The sequence below is a fragment of the Rhagoletis pomonella genome, unplaced genomic scaffold, assembly GCF_013731165.1.
Source record: "Rhagoletis pomonella isolate Grant_MI unplaced genomic scaffold, Rhpom_1.0 Rhpom_scaffold_00013, whole genome shotgun sequence".
Classification (NCBI taxonomy): Eukaryota; Metazoa; Arthropoda; class Insecta; order Diptera; family Tephritidae; genus Rhagoletis; species Rhagoletis pomonella.
This window is the reverse complement of record NW_023458567.1, coordinates 7,933,508-7,951,903: the sequence shown is the minus strand read 5'-3', so window position 1 is coordinate 7,951,903 and position 18,396 is coordinate 7,933,508. Positions and strand designations below refer to the sequence as shown.

At 30.8% G+C, this 18,396-nt stretch overlaps 1 protein-coding gene across 14 annotated transcripts in view; it reads right to left on the bottom strand.

The window, feature by feature from the left end:
- Positions 1-18,396, bottom strand: part of LOC118748707 (uncharacterized protein CG43867) — a 348,463-nt gene that overhangs the window by 53,841 nt on the left and 276,226 nt on the right. Inside the window, exon 1 of one of the 14 annotated variants that reach the window (XM_036483346.1) lies at positions 13,273-14,017. The exons of the other annotated variants lie outside the window; for them this stretch is intronic. Coding sequence (XP_036339239.1) covers positions 13,273-13,293 — 21 coding nt within the window. The 5' untranslated portion in view covers positions 13,294-14,017. Of the gene's footprint in view, positions 1-13,272; positions 14,018-18,396 lie in introns of those variants that run through there. 14 annotated transcript variants of the gene reach the window in all.

Here is an 18,396-nt window from a genome sequence, read left to right as displayed (position 1 = left end):
GCGAATACAACTCTAGTAGAGAGAATTCTGTGCAAATAAGAAAATTTACACAATTTGAAAAAGAAAACAAAAAAATCATAATTACAACGGCATAGCTGTTAGTTAAACACAATGGCAAATGCTGATTAGATGAAGCCTGGATGGCCTTGGCTTTAAGGGTTGGGGGTAGGTTACGCAAAATGTAAAAGCCACGGCGCTGAGTGACTGAGCGAGCGGGGGTGAGTGAGTGGTGAGCAATTGGGAAATATTCAAAAACCGAGGTGACTAATACTGCATTTTTTACACACACACACACACACACTCGCACGCACCCAGCATATGAGGTGTCAGTTATGACTCGTTTATGGCGGGGTTCAACTCAACGCTGCATGTGCGAGGGTGCGGTCGTTGGTTGGTCTGTGCGACCGTAAATGGAATGAAATGTAAGCGCAAGGCTAAATACTGGCTAAATTTAGGTTGAATTCAGGCTGCCAGCTGATCCTTGCTGTGAATAAGCCTAGTTATGCATGTACATACATATGTGCATGTACTACACCTCAGTGTACGCTGAGTTAGCTTCAAAGAGGGTGAGCAAGTTTGAATAAATGCTAATGGGGTGGCTGTTTTTATGTGTGCTGTCTGCAATGCTTTTTAGTCATTTTTAGCAAACAATTGTTTGAAATGACTCGCGGTTTATACTTTAAAGCGCTCCTTTTTCTATAGCAGAAGGATAAGAAATTTTCTGTTTTTTTTTCATAATTTTGAAGGTTGTATAAAAAAAAATAGGAAACTAAAAACATTGCGAAACATATTTTAAATAATGTCTCAAAAAGTTTGGTAGTTTTTAGTCTTTATGAAAAAATAAAGTAAAATATTTAGAGCTTAGCTTTGAGTGGAATATTTCAATTTAAGTTTTATTTTTATTTTTTATTTAGTTCTTTTTTTTGGTTATAGAAAAAAAATCAACATTTTATTAACAGCTAGATTATTGAGGGCAGGATGTTGTTTAATTGGAAATAAAGGAAATTTGTAAAAAAAAATATTTAAAAAATCGCCATAATTTAGAGCTGTTAATTTGTGTTGAAGTTTGCTAAAATTAAAATTAAGAAATTTACAGCTCTGATTTGCACGGACTTTTTTATAATACTAATACATTTTTATTTTATTTTTTATTCCTTTGATAGCAATAAATTATAGTTGTTGATATTAGAATATATTTTTTATTTACAGTCACTTTCGGAGGGCAATTTAGATGATTGTTTTTTTTTCTTAAATTTTCTAACTTTTTTAAATTTATTTAAATTTATTTTGTTGAGTTTACCTGTTTTTGGTAGGAACAGTTTATTTTTTAATAAATTTAGGATAACAGTGTGCATTCATATTATATTTTGCTTTCATCATCATACATTTTTCAAGCTAAACATATTTTTTTTATTTAAAAATAAATATGTACTTATTATCCGTAATTAAAAATTTTTGATGTATACGATTTTTTGGTTTACAAATTAAGTTGATTAAAATTTTAATTTGAATGTCTCGGAAAATCTGTTTTTAATATTATTTTTATTAATTAAAAACAAAAAAAGCGGAATATTTTTAATTTGGGTTTTTTATACTTTAATACAAAAGTTTTCTTAAACAACAGCACTGGAATATTCAAAAAAATTTTTATTTGATATTCTTAGTTAATAAATTCGGATGTTAGCATTTTTTAAATTTAAAACTTGTATAATTAAGAAACACATTTTTTTTATTTCAAAATTTGAGTATCTTAAATTATTTTCTCTTTAATTGTTGATGCTTCTTCCCACAGGGTCAGTGTTGTACCATCTACAGTGCCAATTTTCAATCTGAACGACAACACCAAAACCGGTTTGTCTCTAAACAAAAATTAACAAGAAATGACGGAAATTCGTTGAAAAATTCATCATACTTAAAAATTTTTTAAAAAGCTCGTGTATACTTAATGGAAATGTTTTATTTTGGTTAAAGAAAAAAAACTACTTCCATTCATATATATTTACATATCTTTTACGTCTGCTATCACGAAATTTGCAAATGGAAAATTTAATTTAATTAAAATGATCGTTTCACCTCATTTATTGAGCATATGAGACAAAATTTAAAATTTAAAAAATAATATTTTTTATTTTAAAAGTTTAAAAATCCAAATTAAGATTTTTTTTTTGGACTTTTAAAATTTCTGCTGATGAAAAATTGGTAAAATATTTAATGCAATTTAAACGGACTGCCACAGACAAATACATACATATATTTCGTTTTTTTAGAAATATTTTTACTAAAAAACATCTTTGAAAAACACTTCATTTGTGTACAAATTATCTTTTTTAAAAAATGTCAGCTTTCTCCTTCATTTATTGACTCCTTGTAAAGTCAGAAAGTAGAAGAATATTTTGGTCACTTTAAATTTTAATTTGGATTTTAATGTTCCAATTTTGTATATCTTTGGATTGAAATTTTATTGATTTTTTGATTTTTAGGTTAGCTGCGTTATTTATAAGCTGCGTAAAAATTTAAAAGGAACGCAGTACATTTTTTATCAAAATCTTGAATTAAATTTAAATGTATTGAATTACAATTTTAAATTTTATTAAAGTGTAATGAAAAATTTATGTAAAATTTTGCACATATGTACGTACTAAAAACAAATAATATTTTAGACCTATCAAAAATGCAAAAAAAAAATTTAATTTAAGAAAAAAAAATCAGTAAAAAATTTTAAAATTGCTTTCGGTTTATATGGCCTTTTGAAATTGAAATAATCAAACTTTATCATAATTTTTTTTTTTTAATTTTTCTTTTCAATTCGCATAGTTTGACCGTTATGTTTTTTTTCTGTTTTTTAAATTTTCTCTCAAATATTTTATTTTCATGCTAAACTTTTAAAATTTTCATTTATTTATCTGTTCTCACAACCTCGTTTTAATTCTATTAATCAATTACATTTCTTCCACTTTATTTCGAAGATAATTAATTTTAAATCTTCATAATCATATTCACTAATTGTCAGTTAAATGTTCCCCTAACAATTGCTCCAATTCGATTTTCCTTGCGAATGAGACAACTCAACGCGACGACTTACAACTTCAGACTGATTCGTTGAAGTTCCAATTGGATTGCTAGCTGGATGGGTATGCTACAAGCAGCGCCGGCTGGCTGGTATCTACATACATATGTACCTAGGCACACGCGAAGTGTAAGGCACTTAAATATATACACATACATGTGGACTATGTCGCAAAGTGGATGAGTAAGTTGGATACTTCGACCATACGAACTTAGATATGTAGATATATACTTATATATGTACATATATACATATGTAACGGTCTATATGTATGCGTGCATTCTGGAGGGATATTCTGGAGCTGGGAAGTTTTCGATTTCCCTGAGAGCCACTTCGATTTCCGCAGTGCGTGCGGAGCGAGAGAAAACTGTGACAGGATATGCACAGAGATGTGTGGCAGTAAAAAATGAGAGTAAGCGAGTGAGTATTATTTTATTGTGTGTGTGTTGAGTTCTTGCTTTCAAATTTATTTTTTGAAAATTTTTCGTATTTAGACAAAGCTTGATGAAGTTCGTTTTATTAAAAAACATCTCATATATTTAATTATTTAGTTTATAAACGGATTTAGTCTTAATGACCATCGACACGAGCCAATTTGAATCTTAGGATTGTAAAATCAAGGAAAATAATTTGCTTTTAAAACTAGAGGATATTTGAGACTCATTCTTTAACAAATTCCCGCATACTTCGTTTGAGAAGTGCACGTAGGCATCAGAGTGTTTTGTAAGAAAATGAAATAATGCATAATAAGTGATCCTGCCTGAAAGGTAATATTGCATACTTTTAGGTGCATTAGAAGGTCTTTAGTAACTGCAATGTGGAGTTGTCCTTTAGAAATATTTACCGGATATTGACTTAGTTTTAAGTTTGAATATATATGTATGTAGAAAAAACCCAACGTATTCCTACATTGATAAAATCAATCTGTGTTGCCATTATTTAACATATCTTTCGAGGAGTCTTAAAGGCATTAACACAGAAATAAGTTCAACAAAGGAAAGATTACACGAAAAAGGATCATACAAATTGCGTGCTCAAACAAAACAAATGTACTTGCACACACATTCAGCTCTTCATGTGCATGCATGCAGTGTGTGAATTAAATAAGTAGTAAGAAGATGAACGTATCCATGCGTATGGACTGAGAAGTAATCCGACAAGTAACAACAATTGGACAGTCGATTCAGCTGGGTGGAAAGAGATGTCCTAAGACCAAAGCGAAAACAAACAGATAAACTCTTGTATGCTAGGAAAGATTAAAGACATTCGGGCGCTGGCTGTACGGACATTAGCACGCGAAATTAAAAACTCCTTTTCCGCTGGAGTTTGGAATGAAATTGTTTTCATATACACTTTTCTTTTTCGGTGCTCAATGAAGTCCTTAGCTGGCGTTTGTTTTTATTATGTGGATTTTTCATAAACTCATGCATATGTATAAAAGTACATATGCACATACATCTGTCAGTAATTACATACAAAAACCCTGATAGACGGAAATGCCATTGATATTGCTCTCAAACTGTTCACAATTTTTCTTTTCGGTGAATAAGAAGAAATTGATTTCACAAAAAATTTTCTGAATATAAACTTTTCAAGTCAAACGAAACTTTTAGATAAAAGTTCTACTAACTAATTTTTTGTTCGCAGTTGGTTTGATTCACGCGCCACGCATGGCGCCTAAAATTCGACTACATTGACTTTCCCTGTGGGAAAATTTTTCAAGTTTTATAAATATAATCTTAGCACTGCGTGACACTGAAAATTAACTTTGAATATCACACTGCACATATTGTGGGCCTAGTTGAGTAATAAAAAACTGTATACTCAAAATCCCAAATACCTACACCCTCAAAATCTGGACTTAGGGTCAAAAACCCGTTTTTCGGGAGTCCTTTTGCCTATAACTTTACCATTTCTGAACCGATCTTAAATTTGTATATGTTGCTGAAAAGAGGATTTATAGGCGCGCATAACGATGTATAACATACACTTCAGAGCATGAACTTAACATTTTCAACCTTTTGGTAGAATCTTTAATTTGCATAATTTTTGATTGTATTTGTGCTTAAAGCATAACAAGACGGTCGAAAATTACAATTAAAATGAAAAAGAAAAATTTCCCGCAAGAGATATTTTTTGGGAAATTTTTATTTTTGATTAAATTATTTAAATTCATAAATTATTTAAATCTCTCGATATAGTTTTTTTTTGGCAATTTTCATAACTACCAAAATATCGAAACAAGCGTTAATGATATGAAAATTCCTTTTTATAGGCGGTATATACGCAGCATAAAAATGTCTTTGGAATTCTTTTGAATAAAATGATCTAAAGATTGACGGAACAAAAAAATACTTCGAAAACCATAGTAATAGATAACATTTAGAAATCAATGAAGTCATTGCCGGTTAGTCTCACTATCGCTTGCCAAACTTCTTGAAGGTTGACGTAAAAAATATTACGATTGAGTTTCGACGGGTAAAGAATAAGATAAAAAAAAAACAAACTCAGGATACATAGCATTTTTTACCTTCCTTTTTTTAGTTCGGGATGTAACTCTGTAATATTGATGCGTCTAAAAGATGCAGCGATTTCTATTCTCAATTTACATACCTGATGACAGTACGAATGGCAATTATAATAGGGAGGTTTTAGTTTTTTAAACTATGATTTTATTAAGATCATACAAAGAAATCTTTGTTTTAATATTTTTAGTCCTCTCTAACAAGAAAATTATCTAAATATACCATATTGTTAAATTTTGCTACTTCACAAATATGTACATTTATTTTTCCCTTAGAGCCTCCAAGAAGTGCCATAGTAAAAAATTGTATAAGAGGTTTTGAAATCTCAGCTTTTCCGATTGACTCTACATAAGTATTTACACTCAGAATTATTAGTAATCTAACTTTTTATGAAAAAATTAATAAATATTTAGGAAGCAAAATCTTTTTGGAAATTTCCGTTTTTGATTTTATGGGTCTTGAAAAAAAAAAACGAAAAAGGTACATATTATTTAACATCATTGTGTATACTACGAGTATACCGAAGCTCAAGTTTTTTGTAGGCCATTTTCCCCTAAAAAAACTGTCTTGGCAACAATTATCATACATGAAATCTACTCCATAAATAAAATTTATTACAATACTAAATACTTTAACTTCGAATGAAAAAATAAAAATTCCCATAAGGGAAATTTTTTGGGAAATTTTTATTTTTGATCTTACTATCTTAGAAAATGGCTTCCTACCCAAAAACCAAACGACAAAACAGTCTGGGTATTTGTATTTTGTTTTGAAAGACCCAAAAAAGGGGTTCGTTAAAAATAAGTAACATTGCCCTAGGGTCGAAATGTTAATGACGAAGAAATGACGAATTTTATACTATTATTTATGCTTAAAATTATTAAAATACATATTTTTATGAGTTATTCTCTTTCCTTCACATGCAATTGAAATCGATTCTCATGGGGAAATATTTCGTGTTCGACCTGCAATCTACTTTGACTATAATTTTTTCATGTTTACTGCCTATAACTACTACATTATTTTCACACTCTTTTGCCATTTAAATTGTCATTACGCTGGCTTTTGTTGTGTTTACGACGCTTGCACTTCTTGTACTCGTAGTACTATGTGTCATCACCTAACGCACAAGCGCCAATCACGCAACCAAAGCCAGACGTCGAGACTTTGTGGCAGCCAAGTGGCGATTTTTTGAACTTGGAACACAGCAGCCCGGATAAAGTTCGTACTTAAATATGTATGTATTGGTTTTTTTTCAAAGAATTTGTATGTATATGGTTGTTTTTGTAGTGTGGGAAACTGAAATGTGTATTGAGTGCTTAAGCGTTATTCTAAGTAGTTTTTAAGCCCTGCTGGGAGTAGAGTATGGTTAGTACTTAGTACTTGCTTTGGTGCTCAAAATCATGGAAAAAGAAGCAGCGCAAGCCTTGAAAATTAGAAAAATGCGTGTTTCAGGAAGAAAACTCCTTAAATTGTCTTTTAGGCCCTTTTAAAACTGAACTGGACACAAAATGATTAGATTTAGTAGTAGTAGTCGATATCGTTAAAGGTGGGGTTTAAGCTAGTTATATACTTGAAAATCCGGTTTTCACCTTTTAGGGAGCTGTTATTTGCTGTTTTAGTGATAAAATTAACTAGTCAAATTGGGCCTAGTTTGTAACTAGTGGACATTTTTTGAAGAAATTTTAAATCTAAATAATTTTAAAAATATTTGAAATGACAGAATTTTCTTCTCTAATCATCCCAACTGCCCTCAGAGGGCTTAGTTGAGACGAAAATTCTTGCAGTTTAAATCAAAGAAGGACAAATGTGCTTTTTGCCATGTTTTTCTTTAAACTTACAAATTCTGTTTTTCGTGTCTACTTTCCATTAAACATTAAATGGATAGCGAAATTGAGTTAGTCAATATGAATCTTTATGCACCCACAATAGAATTGCATTAGAAATTTACACATGTATACAATTGTACGTAGGCATGCTTCTACATATGTATGTATATAAACATACCAAGCATAAATCTCTCCGTGTGATATATGATTGATCAAAAGCGCTTACAGGCAATTCTCTACGAAATGAAAACAAATAAATAAAATAGACAATCAAATAACAAAATCAATTAACGCCAACAAGTGCAAAGCTGTGGATTATTGCATGTAGTTTTCAAAACAACAATAAAAGGGGAAAGGAGACAATACAAATGCACTTAAAAGTGGGGCAACGACGAGAATGGGAAATTTATATTGCTGAGCATTGTGTGTGCGTGTGCCAGTGTGATCGCTTCATGTGGGCGTTTGTGGATTAAATGCCAGATTAAAGCAAATTATAGTGATATCGCATTACCCACTCATCCATACATATATGTATGCATGCATAGGGGCTCATAGAGACCTTGCTGGAAAAAGCAAAATAAACTACACCGGCCTCACTGAGTCTAGTTTAAGACTACTTCAAAAAGGTCCGAAATGAGATCCTCAAACAAAAAATTTAAATATTTCACTAACACGAACCATTCTGAAAAGGACAAGTTTACCACTAGATATGCACAGACACCACATTTGATTTACAAGGAAAGTTAGGTTAGGTTAGTTTATCTAGGCTACGCTCATCCCGCAAAGGAAAAGCGCACACTTAGGCTTCCGTGAGCCCATTTTACAGTGGTTCAAAGCTGAAATTTACTGTTCATAACTCCCTGGAGCCCTCATTTTTCCACCAATTTCATTAAGGTTTTTTAAATGAAAGCTTATACAATTAGCAAGAGACCAGTTGATTCCGATTTATGAATTTTTATTTTATTAAATTAAATTTTTTAGTGCAAAGTGCAGCAAAAAGTAGAAAATCGATACACCTGTTTCAGTTAATAAATTAGTTGAAAACAATTGTAGCGTACCTCTAAAAGGAAAAAAATAAAAAAAATAAATTGAAATGTTACACAAAAAAATTTTAACCTAAATAAATTAAAATTATTTTTTAGTTTCCGAAAAGTTTTGGGTATGCTGCTTTATAGATGATTAAATTTTTTCGCTAACATTCCGAGCACATTAGCATTAGCATTATACACATATCGAGCCCTAACCGCCAAAATAACGTAAGCGACATTTTTTTCAAAATTTTCTGTTTAATGCAGAAATATTCCTAGATTTTGAAAAAAAGACGCTTACGTCACTTGGCGGTTAGGGCTCGGTATATTATTAAAAACCAACGCTAACTCTTAGGCCCTGGCAACTTGCACTTTATTTTACTAAAATTGAATGATCTATAAAACAGAAAGCAAAATTTTTTCTAAAAAGTAAAAAACAAAAAAATTTTGGCGAAAATTTTTCTATAACATTTCAAATTTTTTATGTTCAAAAATGCAATATATTCAAATAAAAATTCAAAAATCGAGCCCAACTAGCCCGAGTGAGTGAAAAATGAAAGTTCTAGTAAATTATGAATATTTATGATTTTTTAAATAACACGTAGTAAGTATGCTGAAAATGTACAATTCACCCTAATACTCATAAAAAGAGTTCTAACTTAGAATTAAAATTTCATTGTTTCATTATTTTTATATCAGCTCGAAAAATCCGAAATGATTGAAAAAAGTGAATTTTTTAAAATCGGATAAAAGCTAGACATTTGTAACTCGTTGAGCAGAGGTTAATATGTTACCTTAAGTGAAATGATTTTTTTTCGGTTTTTCACTGAATCCCAAATACTAAGATTACTTAAGGCATTTAAATATTAAAAGTAAACTAGTGTGTTTAAGACTAGTTTGCAACTAGTTGAGTAAAAATTAACCGTGCTAAATTGAAAATAATTTGCAAAATTTTCATTTCATTAGCAAAATTTGCCGGTATGTTATTTGGTAAATTTTGCACATCCGCCACTACTATTTATTTCATTTACATTCGGCGCTGAGAATTTTTTAGTTCTTTGCCTTAAGTATAGAATATAGAAACTACTATTCACAAGCGACCCTTACCAAAATAAATTTGCTTATAAGTCCTACCACGAAATGCATAAAAAATCTCAAAACAAATTTGGAAAATGCACCGAAAGTGAACAGTTAAAAATTTGGGAAGTTCCGGTTATGTAGATCCGACTGTCTGATCTGCTTCTGTGTTTGGATGCCGCTATTTCGGCTTAGTAGTAGTCTTTTAGTCTTGCGTCTCGGTTCAAAGGGTGGAACCTTACTGTAGTAAAAAACGGCAACTTTTGTTATTTCCGAAAAATTTGTTTGCTATCAGCGGCTCCAAGCAACCCAATTTAGAACCAAAGTCCCCTGGAAGTCGATGCTTACCTAAACAAGCATTTAAATTACTAATAAACGCTTTTAAAAACCTTAGAGCTCTATAAGCCAATACCCGGTTTTATCAAAAGGTCAGATTATGAATTCGACTTCAAATAACTAGCTCATACAAGTGGGAAACAATTTTATTATCAGAAAATGTTTTCAAGATGATAAGATGAAGTAGGCGAAATTTTGTAAATATCATTTCGTTCCTTCCATGCAACATAGAGTTCTCATGTGGCTTATGTAAAACTTAATAGACATAGGGTTCGCTGATAAACGCTTCAAAAGGACTCATATTTATTACAGTCTGCTGAAGATGCTGGAGATGAAGATAAAATGTTTTACAAACCAAAAATCGCGACCTAATAAGTTGCCATATACGAAGCTCGTAAGCTGAGATTTATTTTTTTTAATCCTAGGCTTAGGCTATATCGAGTAGCTTGATTGATCCGTAAAATTTCACATAGAGAATTTTTTTCTCTGAATGGAGCTGTTTCCCTTCTGGGTCACCACATATAATTTTCACTCTATGACTGACCTTTGAGGTTGTGACTAAGGCACACATATTCTCTATGGACACAAGTTTAAACAATAGTATTAGTCCAAGAAGGAAGGGAAGCACGATGTAGGGAGACATTCTTGGAAGGGAAGTATTCCGCTGATTGATTGCCGTCAGTAAGCGCGCATAGCACATGTTCACACCACTGGCTGGCCTGCCAGGCTGCCATCACTTTGCTGTTTAGCAGTCAGTTAGACGCATCACCTCTTTCGTCAGTCAGTCGGCCATTTGTGTTAGCCAAGCAGTAAGATGAGGTTTTAGACATTCAGTGGGCTGGTGCGGCAAGGCGGCAGCGAGCGAAATGAATTTTTATTTTCATTCATTTCCTCCTGCTTATGTAACTATTGTATATTTGTATTAACACCTAACACAGGCGTAGGAACTTATAAATGATAGATTAGATTTCATTTCACAATTCTATTGCAGTTTGATTTTGTTTGATTTCCTTTCACAATTTCTTTTTAATGGAATTTGAGCTGAATTGCTATGGAAGGCAATTGAGAAAAATGTGGCAAGATATCAATAGTGCTGATTGGTTCATCAATATTCTCGAACGTACCCGATTAAATACTAATCAATAAAAAATTAGTAATAATGTATTGCATACTTTTGGGAAGGGAATATAATGACAATGTCCAAAGCTCCGTACTTCGTGTCCTTATATTATTTAGAAATAAAAAATGCTTTAGAAGCACAGAAATATATGCACTTTTTTAAATTAGCTAAAAAAAGTGCATACTTTTGGTTGTGAAAATCGCAAAATCTTTAGCGTCCGTTAATTTTGTTCATCCTTTTATGACAAGAGCAATGAAAGCTCCAAGGAAATTTATAGTTTCATAATTTTTTCAAACGTGTTGCATTCTCTTGAGTGGCAAATTTATGGAGCTTACTTTTAAACGGATATCTAATGAGACATTGATAAAGTGATAGGCTTATAAAAGCATAGGTTAAGGCCAAAGATGTTTTGGTGCAGAGAACAGTAAAAATTTTATCCTGACAAAAATTTTGGGAGCCTTTGTCAAATAATTTGGATTGCTTCATATCGCTATTTTTTGGTTTTTTTTTATTTTCTGGTGAAGGGGGAGAGTAATACAACTATGAAAAAACATAGACATAGCCTAAAATTTTTACTAAAAGTGTTGCATAATTTTGGAAGCCATATTTTTTCAATATTTATTCTGGAATATTGACTTTATTCGTTTAAAAAATAAACACGTGTGTCTGTAGTAGAATAATTTGCGCCTAAAAACTGTTATGGAGAAAAGCTTATTCAGCATATTTTCAGGAGCCCATATCAAGTGATTTTGATCGCTACTAATTTTGTTAGCTAAGTTAAGTCCAAATGGTTATCTTTTGAGTTAAGTAACCATTGAATAGTTTTAGAAGCCAAATGCTAAAGGTCTGCGTTTTCAAAACTGTGCGAGCTTATTTTGCTGCATATTTTTAGGCGCTGAAGTTAACCGGTTTTGTCGTTATTAGTTGTTTGTTACAAAGCGGCAAAACACCTTTTATTTATGTTAAAACCGTTGCATATTTTTGGGGCGAAATTTTAGAAACCTTAATTTTCAAAATAACACAATCTTTACTTTCTTGCACACTTTTAGAAACCCTAGTAAAATTCTTTTGTCTTTACTAACTATGAAAAAATGCAAATTTTCTGGTAAAAAATTGCCGCATACTTTTAGGGGCTAATTTAAAAAGGTGAATTTTCATCATTAGACTAACTTAATTTGTTATTATTATTATTCGAATTTAATACTCCAAAGTAATAACACTTCTATTTTGATTTAAAATAATGCTGCCTACCTTTGGGGGAAATTACAATTATATTTTAAAAAATAAAGAATAACAGATGTTTTTCCAGACTAGTTTGGTTAAAAAAGCGTGCAGTCATAAAATGGTTGCATACTACTACGAACTAATTTTAGTTGCCAAATTCCACATTAGCTTAATTTCATTTTTTGTACGCTTTCTAGAGCCATTTTTAATGATTTTGGTCGCTACAAATGCTGTTGACTTCGGAAGCTGTGAAAATATAATAACTTGCATACCTTTATGAGCAAAGATTTTAGAAACAAATTTTTAACTACATGGAAACTAAGGAAAATGGAGTTGGCATAAGTATTACAGAGACTCACATTACAGACGTTTACAACCAAAAAAAATTTGGCCTGACAGAGAAAACTGCCTCAAATTTGTATTGTCCCTGATTTAAGTATGCTGTGAATACAATCACAGAATTAGCTTTTATAACGTGCTGTCTCACGCCAAAAGCGTACTGAAATGAAATAAATTGCATACCTCAGGGCGCAAAATGTATGACATATTTCGAATATATGTGGTTTCAGAAAAAAATGTTGCATAATTTTGGGACTACATATACAAGTTTAAAAGAAATAGGACACTGCGTCATAAACAAAGAGAATTTTGTTTGAAATTAGTCCACTTAGTAACCAAATGAAGCATGTGGTCAGGCGGTTGAACCCCAGATAGGCGCTTGCAATGATTCCAAAGACCTTATGCAGAAGTCAGGTGTCTGTAGGTAGTAAAAACAAAGATCTACATACTTTTCAACGCTATTAGAACAATCTTCTAGTACTTTGCATATTTTAAGGCTGACATTTTACAAGCCGACATAGATACGTGCTATATAGTCGAAAAATTCTTTAGAAGTGTGTCAACTGTTCCTAAAATCCCCCACCTCCCCAGTTTACATAACATGACCCCCTTAAAAACTATGCGCCTATTTATTTGTATTATCTCCGAACTACTGCAGCCTGTTTTTAGGCGCCATCGGCAATTAAAAATAGAACCCAAGAAGCCACATTAAATTCAAAACACCCACCTTCTTCCTGTAGTTTTCCATTCATAAAATGTTTTTTGTCACACCGCTTGAATGTTGTTGTATTTGTAGTTGCTTATTGGCCGTGTGGGACGTATTTGCGCCAAGTGTGTGTGTGTGTGGATGCTATTGAGCGCGTTGACTACGCGTTGCTACAGCTCAGCTCGTATTTTGCCTCGTTAGTGGTGTAGTATTTGTTTTTCGTATAGCAGCGCTGCTGCTGGGCTATGTAGTTCGTTGTAGTTGTTGCTTTTGCGTTTTTGTTGGTGTTGCCTTTGCTGTGCTGTGGGGCGGTGGAATGCGCCTAACTGTAGGGCTTCATTATGCACAGCCAAGTGTTGCACGCATTTTTTCACACACGCGTGTTTTTCTCTTGCAATTTTCACACGATTTATCGAAGTTCTATGGAATATTCTTTGCTTTTGGTTGGTGTAGCGCATTTTTAGGCGCTTATTTGTGGTTTTTCGTTGCAAAACTTGACATTTTTCTGGAGTAATTTTCTCCAGCGCACTTCTAAGCACACACACTCACTCACTTTGACAAATTCTACTATAATTATTTCTTGCTCTCCTCTTTCTTCATTCATTTTTCCGCGTTTGACAGTTGAACTGAGTTTCTGGTTGGCAATACTGCATTTTAGTTGCGGAGCATGCGCGGTTACTTTTTTAATTTTCGTAGTCTACTTTTTGGCGTTTCTTTCGCAAATTTGTGTAATTACTGCGGATTTACTAATTTTTTTAAAGGAAGTTTTTTTCTAATATTCTTTGAAAATTAGTTTTTGGTGCTCTAATGCTCCTATATCCTATTATAAAATTTTCAGTGTGGCATCTCACTCGGCTGATTTTGACAGTCGCGTATTAATTGATATGCTTTATTAGTGATTGTGAGTAACTGAATTGATTGTCCCACTTTTAATTTTTTTTAATGATATGATTTTTCGTTTTCAAATTTTCGATGTTTGTGTTTCATTTAATTTCGTTTTTGATACAGTTTTGAAGATTTTGGAACTGACAAAAATTTAATTTGTAAAAACTTAAATTCAACTAAAATTTATTCTTTAATTTTTTTTTTAAATTTTGTATTTAATATTTTTTTTTTTACCAATTTAACTCATACAAATTTAACAAACTTAAAGCGAATTGTAGCAAATTTTTGGTTAAAGGTATAAGCAGAATGAATATTTCAATAAGGCAATATTTTCCCAATTTCAATTTTCATTAAAATTGATAAAAAAATCGAAAACAACTGAAATTTTTTCGCGTAAAATATGGCCAACTTTTCACAATTTCTTTCCGACAGTATTTATAAAATTTTTAAAGTCCTTTTCCAAATATTATTATTTTTCCAAATTAACATCCATTTCAGACCTTGAAGGATTTATTTTTTTTAGAAATTTGCATTTTATTATATTTAAATTTTATTTTTATTTTTATTTTTATGTTCTATGTTTTTATCTATTTTAACTTGTATATTGTTTTTCAATTTCTTTGAGATTTTTTTGTTTTATTTTGTGATAAATATTAATATTTAAGGCACTTCGTTAAGAGTTTAAATATGCATATATTTTTTTTTACTAATACAAAGCTATTCCAGGCTAAAGAAAAAAGTTCAAAATTCGTTAAGCATTACAAACAAATCTGAGTAATCGAAAAATTTAGTGTTAAAGGAATTTCAAAAATTTAGTATTTAAAATGAGAAAATTTTTTTAATAAAAAACTAAAAATTTTAAATGAAACCAAAAAAAAACTTATATTTTAAAAACTTTCGAAAGTTTGTTTTTTGGTAAGTGTTTCTATTGAAAAATTTGCTTTTTTTAATATCTTTTTTAGGTGTTAATTAAAGAAATTAGTTTCGAAAGTTATAGCGATTTCGTTTCTACCGAAAAATGCAACCTTCTCCTTGCCCTCTACGCACAAACACTAAGAAGAGGGCGATGAGAAGGCAACATTTTTTGTAGAAACGAAATCGCCATTAACTACTTAAGCTCAGCTACTATATTTTTGTTATTAATTTAAAAAATTGAGCTAATGTCTTAACGAAAAACTTTAAATTTTAAGTGTAAAAGTTTATTTTTAAAATGCAATGATTTTTTTTTTAAATTTCATTTATTTAAGTTACTATATGAGTTGAGTTACTATATATGTTGAGCAAACAAATTATCAATAGGTACAGGGAAAAGACTTGCAAATAAATTTGTGAAATTGAAATGTTGGATTTTTTTTTTGAATTACAAAAATTTATTATAAAAATTTAGCAAATTTTTTAATGAAAAGCTCTGAAAATTAACAATGTACATAAGTATAATAAACAAATTTTCTTTTTAAATTTTGAATAAAATTTTTTTCGAACATTTATTATTTTGAGATCAGTTACTACATATTGTTTTGAAGAAAAAAGAAGTTAAAACATTGGCGTAAATAAAAGATAGTTAATATTTCAATTATAACTTTGAAATATTTGTGTAAATATTAAAGTATATGAATTTTTAAATAAAAAACTTTTAGTGAAAAACTAAAAGAGTTAAAATTTGGTTTTTAATCATTTTTAACCGACTTCCAAAAAAGGAGGAGTTTAGTTAGTTTTTTTTTTTTATGTATGTTACCGTATAACTTTGGACCACGTCAACCGATTTCGATAATTCTTTCTTCATCGGAAAGGTAGTGTCTCAGAGGTGGCATATAGGAATATATAAATTTTTTTAAGTCGGTTTTTTTTTGCTAAACATTATTTGTTAATTCCTGTTGTTTTTAATAATTTTTGTTCCTCAGATTTTGGTAATTTTGGAAAAACTATTTTGTTAAAACATATTTTTTTCCTGAAACATATTCTTTTATTTTAAACTTATTAAATTTAAGAACTAAGATTTCTTTTGCAAACATTAAATTTTGGCATGTTTTTCCACAGTTTAAAATGTAACTCTTTTCATTTATTCACGTTTAATTGATCGAAATTTTTTCTCGGTTATGCAAATCCTCCCGAAAATACATGACACAATTACTACAGCTGCAGCAGCCGAAAAGCCAATAGTGCAGCACCGCGAAGAAAATAAAAAACAACAACAAAACCCAAATTTAAAAGACAACAATAAATAAACCAACAACAAATGCATAAGCACAAATTATGTCAGCTGTCTGTTGACATGTGTCAGTATGGCCAGTGCACACACAGATGGGGCAGCGAAAGATTTATGGATTTTATTTTTATTTTTTTGTATTTTTCTATAAAACTTGAATTTTTGGTGAATTTCATGCTAAAGTTTTCGCTTGCTTTATTTTCGTTGCAGTTGCACTATGATATCATACAGTTGAAACAAAATCGAGCAAAAAAGGGTTGAAATTTTCGTTTATGCTTTCAAATGCACTTTCCTCTTCTCTGCCTTGTTCTGAGTGTACTCTCGCCGTTGTGTAGGGACTCTTTTACTTATTTATTTTTTAGTCCAGCGCGCCGTTAGACATTTCTATGCAGCACATTTCTGGTGTGTGTGTGCCCCTCTGGCCAAGTTGTGGTAGCCAAACTGTCAGTTAATTTTTTGTTTGTTGCTGCCTTTGTATAAAATTCTTGTGCTACTGCTGCTGCTATCGGCTCTTCGTTTGTCTGTCCAAATGCCTTTTTTTGCTGACAGCTATTTGCTTACTGACATGAATGTGTATGTCTGCCGCTCGCTTTGAGGGGTTGAAAGTGGACTGTATGCAGATTATGTGTGTATATGTGCGGTCTACTTCACTATTTAATAAATGAAGAAATTTAACTTTAATAATTGTAAAAAAAACAAAAAAATTCAGAATTTTATTTAAAATAAATTTAAAATTTTGTCGACATTTTTATGATGCTTTTTTGATATGTTTTCCAAAAAAGTAAGAAACAATTTTAGAACCAAAATCGATTGATTAAATTTTTTTTTAATTTTTCGTGTGAGGGATTTTTTATTTAAATTGAATTTAACTAGGCATATTGTAATTTTTAATTTCAAAAACGTTTTGATTTTTTTCATATTTAGGTTTATAATTTGTATATAGTATAATGCGGCCCGAATATATTTAATAGATGAAGAAATTTAACTTTTATAACTCTAGAAAATAATTTTTTACAGAATTTCATAAAAAAAAAATTCAAGAAAATGTTTTAATAATTTATTCTCTTTTCATACATTTAAAATATAACTATCCATTTTTTCCAAAAATGTTTGGAATTGAATTTAAAAATTTTTCAGAATTAAATGTAACTAATTATAACATTTTTCAAAAGAGTAGAAACAATTAAAATATTTTTTTTTTATTATTCACGCGTTTCATTTGGGTGAAGCCTGAGGAATTTTTTTATTTAAATTTTATTAATTTTGTGTATTGTAAATTTTGTTTCCAAAGCGTTTGATTTGTTCAAAAATTTATGCAGTTTATTTTTCGTTTTTTTTACATTGTACATTAAAAACTTTTTTAAATTTGTTAAAATTTTTTATTTTTTTCCTCCTGGGTTGCTATGTTTTCAGGCATTCGTCAACCTTTACTGTTCCGTAGATTTTTCCGCTACTAATTTCCACTTTACACAACATTTTTATTAACAAAAAACTTCTCAGGCAAACTCACTTTTCACCTGTCCACTTCCCTCAATTCATTTTCGTCTCGCCAGTGCCAGTCAACACCATTGTCATTTGTAGACATTTTCACAAATTCCAATCCCCAATGTCCATTCACAACTTTTCTCAGCATTTTTGGCTTCGATTTTTTTCACTGCTCCCTCCTCTGTTCAGGCACATTTCGTTTCTTTGCCTTCACTTTTAATAATTTTAAATGATTTATCAATTTTCTATTTAGATCCATAAATAATATTTCATTCATTCAGCAAAAAATAATAGAAAAAGGAAAAAATTATAAAACACGGCACAAACACTTTTTTACGTTCGCGTCTCCTTTGCAATTTCGTTGGTAATTATTTGTCTCTGCTTTGGCTGTCTTCCATTGCGCGCCCCCATGTCAAACGAGCCCTCTTCGACGTCTACGCAATAAAACCAACAGAAATGCTTTCGCGTATTTGTTTGCCACTCTCGTTGCTTGCAAGTATTTCACCTTTGCTTTCAGCTGTCCCGAATGTGTTGGTGATTTTCCCTCCGTTTCAAATTTTTCTTTTTTT